The sequence below is a fragment of the Drosophila innubila genome, assembly GCF_004354385.1.
Source record: "Drosophila innubila isolate TH190305 chromosome 2R unlocalized genomic scaffold, UK_Dinn_1.0 1_C_2R, whole genome shotgun sequence".
Classification (NCBI taxonomy): domain Eukaryota; kingdom Metazoa; phylum Arthropoda; class Insecta; order Diptera; family Drosophilidae; genus Drosophila; species Drosophila innubila.
Genome location: NW_022995374.1, coordinates 19,315,628 through 19,319,031, shown reverse-complemented (window position 1 = coordinate 19,319,031; position 3,404 = coordinate 19,315,628). Strand labels below are relative to the sequence as shown.

The window sequence follows — 3,404 nt, the reverse complement described above, 5'->3', positions numbered from 1 at the left end:
TAAAAAATTAAACTATTTAAAAAAGTTTTTTCCGTGTATATTAAGAAATCGCTAGGTCATCTATGAATATCAAATAAAAAACTCAAATTGATGAAGAATAAATTAAATTATCATGTCAATTTGTCTTACAGCTATTTAATTTTGAACTAAGAAAATAATGGATATTTTTTTTAGAATATTTACGATTTTTTATTTTAAAATTCTAGGAAAACTCAACATAAAAAAATGGTTAGCTTTTTGGTTTTATTCTTATTTACAGTTTTACAATTCAAATTACTTGAAAATACCAGCTGCATATTTGATCACAGCATGTTCACTATTTACTTTTATAGTCACGCTTTGAATACCTTATGGTCACGGCATGTTCACTATTTATTTTTATAGTTACGCTTTGAGTACTGTGACTCGTTACTTACTTTTGAGATATTTAACTGTTGCCCATCTCTATTGCACATTACCTAATTCAAGATGCGCTACAATTTGTTTTCGCGTGCTGTCAGCTTATTGAATCAAAATCAAAACAAAAGAGGGCAGTTATTATTGTTGCGCGGTGCTGCAAGCAACAATGCAAGTAGCCTCAATGCACAGCCGAGAGAGGGAAACAGTGGACAGGAGGAGGTGACAACGGCGACGTCGAAGGATGCAGAAAAGTTGCCGGCACGTGAACCGTTAGTCAAAAACTTCTTTCTGGGATTAACGGACAAGGAGCTGCTGGGTTATCCCGAGGTCATACCACGAGAGGATATGGTGAATCTGCAGAATGCGTTGTTGCCACTCAAAAATTATTTTGCCGATGAGCAATCAACACAATTGGCGGACAATCTGAAGCAATTGGGACTCTATGGATTGAATGTGCCCAAGGATTACGGGGGCAGAGGTTACAAATGGAGCGCCAGTTTGATAGCCAGTGAACCGGAATCCTCGCACACAAGTCTGGCCTTAAGTTTGAACTCGCATCGCGTTGTTGTCGATCTGCTGTGTGAGTTGGGAACCCTGGAGCAGCAACAGCGTTATTTGGCAAGCCTGGGCAGTGGGGATTTGATAGGCAGCGAGGCTGTCTTGGAGTATACACCACCAGAGGATGATTTCTTTGGCACTCGGGCCAGCTACGATTCCGACAAACGCATCTGGACATTGCAGGGAGAAAAGGCATTTGTTGTTGTTGCCCCTGGAAAGGGACAGCGTCAACTGTTCCTGGTCCTGGCCCAAACACAGCAGTCGAATGTGCCTGGCAATCTGGGACGTGGCAGCACCATCTTTCTGGTGGATTCCCAGCAGAAAGGCGTTCGTCTGGGCGAAGCACATGAGACATTTGGTTGCACCGAAGCCTCCATGCATCGCATTCACTTTGACCAGGTGCAATTGAGGGAACGGGACATCTTGGGATTGCCCCATGAGGGCAACCAATACTCGGAGCAACTCGTGCGTGCCTCACGACTGCGCAGCAGTCTCCTCGGCATTTCCCTCTCCAAGCGTCTGCTCAATCAGCTGACCAACTACAGCGTCGATACAACTCAAGGCGGCATTCAGATGAAGTGAGTATCTCACAATAATCCCAAATAACAGCATCCAATTTAATATAGTAAGCAGTGCTGAAAATTTAACTCAAAAAATTAGAAAGCTAATTTTGTGTAAAAGCTAAATATTTTATTTAAATATTCTTTAAGTTAAATTTTAAAAAATTATAAAATTATTTAACTACAAGTTTTCATATAACATGTTCTTTAATTTAAAAGAAACTGATTTTTTTCATTAAAATTATATGATACATAAATTATATTTTTTATTTAAAATTTTTATACTAAACTAAACTTTGTTTGTCACAAAATTGAATATCCGAAATTTTGGGGCTTGAAATTGCTTTAGTCCCTAGACTTTTACCTCGTGTAGAGGTTTTTTCTTGTGGGATTTTTGCTTACAGTGCCTTTAATCATTCAAGCTTAATATAAATGAAAGAAAAATTAAAGAATAACGTTTTCCTGCAATTTTATTTTAAACAAAATTTTAAATAATAATTATTTTCATTCTTTTAATATTTTATTCATATTTTAAGAAAATAATTTTCAGTATTGTAATATTTAATAAAAAAAAGCATTATCATTATTAATTAATTCTTATTATTTTGAATTAAAAAAAAAAATTTTCATTCAGATAAAAATAAAAAGTTGTCTCTTGGTTTATTAATTAAAATCAACATATAATATAATAAAGATTTTAAAAACTATAATTGTTTGCAGATAGATAAAATCTTAAACTCTTCTTGCAGAGATTTGGAGCTGATGCGTGTTCATTTATCGCAATTCACCTGCTCCATTTATGCCATGGAGAGCATGCTGTACATGAGCGCAGGTCTCTTGGACGAGTTTGCTGGCCAGGATGTGACGCTGGAAAGTAGCATTACCAAATATTATACACTGCAACAACTCTACACAATTGCCACACAAAGTCTTGGTCTGTTGGGACCACAAAGTTTGCACCGTGGACAGCCTTGGGAGCGGGGACTGCGGGATGCGGCACAGCTCTGCACACAGGGTGAATCCTTGAGCACGCTGAGCATGTTCATCGCTTTGTCGGGATTGCAATATGCTGGAGTAAGGAATCTAATTGTATAACAGATGTATAACAGTTATATAACAGCTGTATAACAGATTATAAAAGCTGTATAACAGTTATAACAGTTGTATAGCTGCTGTAAACCATCTGTATAACAGTTATAACCACTGTATAACAGTAGTATAACAGTTGCACAATACCTCTTTCTCTCTCCCTGCAGCAAAGAATGAATGAAGGCGTACGTAAATCTCGTAATCCTCTCTTTCATCCCGGTCACATCTTGGGCAAGTTCCTCTCCACGAACAGTCTGGAGAATCCCAAGACACGCCTCCAGCTTGCTGAGAATGTGCATCCCACTTTGGAGCCGGCTGCCCAGTGCATTGAGCACTCTGTGGCACGTCTCAATATGGCTGTGGAACTCATGTTCACGCGACATGGCAACGCCGTGGTGGAACGTCAACATGAGATGCAACGCCTGGCCAATATTGCCACCCATATTTATGCAATGTGGGCGAGTGTGGCACGTGCCTCACGCTCATATTGCATCGGTCTCTCTCTCGCCGATCACGAGATGTTAACTGCCTCGGCAATTTGCACTCAAGGAAAGGATGACGTCATGCGTCTGGCATCGGAAATCTTCAATGGCAACTATGTCAACAATGACAACAATCTCTTGCGACTCTCTTCGCAGGTGGCAAAGAGCAAAGGTTACTTTCCAGTTCATCCGCTCACATTTAATTTTTAAGTGTTGATTCATTGTTATTGGCTATGCTACAAATTAAACTATATTAAAATTGTATTATATTGTGTCTAGTCTCTTAATTACTTATAGCGGGTGTCTCTCTGTTGAA

General features: G+C 38.9%; 1 protein-coding gene across 1 annotated transcript; it reads left to right on the top strand.

Annotated features, from left to right (window-relative positions):
- The first annotated feature begins 447 nt into the window (after nt 1–447).
- Nucleotides 448–3,361, top strand: LOC117785216 (complex I assembly factor ACAD9, mitochondrial). The gene is made up of 3 exons (XM_034623132.1): nt 448–1,535; nt 2,267–2,591; nt 2,774–3,361. The coding sequence occupies exons 1-3, from the start codon at nt 469–471 to the stop codon at nt 3,296–3,298; spliced, it is 1,917 nt and encodes a 638-aa protein (XP_034479023.1). The 5' UTR covers nt 448–468; the 3' UTR covers nt 3,299–3,361.
- Nucleotides 3,362–3,404: the final 43 nt, after the last annotated feature.

What these genes read in the sequence shown, in the direction of transcription:
- LOC117785216 (XM_034623132.1), top strand. Translation starts at nt 469, where the DNA reads ATGCGCTACAATTTGTTTTCGCGTGCTGTCAGCTTATTGAATCAAAAT. An exon ending in CAAGGCGGCATTCAGATGAA is followed by an intron (nt 1,536 to 2,266) that starts GTGAGTATCTCA and finishes CTCTTCTTGCAG; the next exon opens with AGATTTGGAGCTGATGCGTG. An exon ending in CGGGATTGCAATATGCTGGA is followed by an intron (nt 2,592 to 2,773) that starts GTAAGGAATCTA and finishes CTCTCCCTGCAG; the next exon opens with CAAAGAATGAATGAAGGCGT.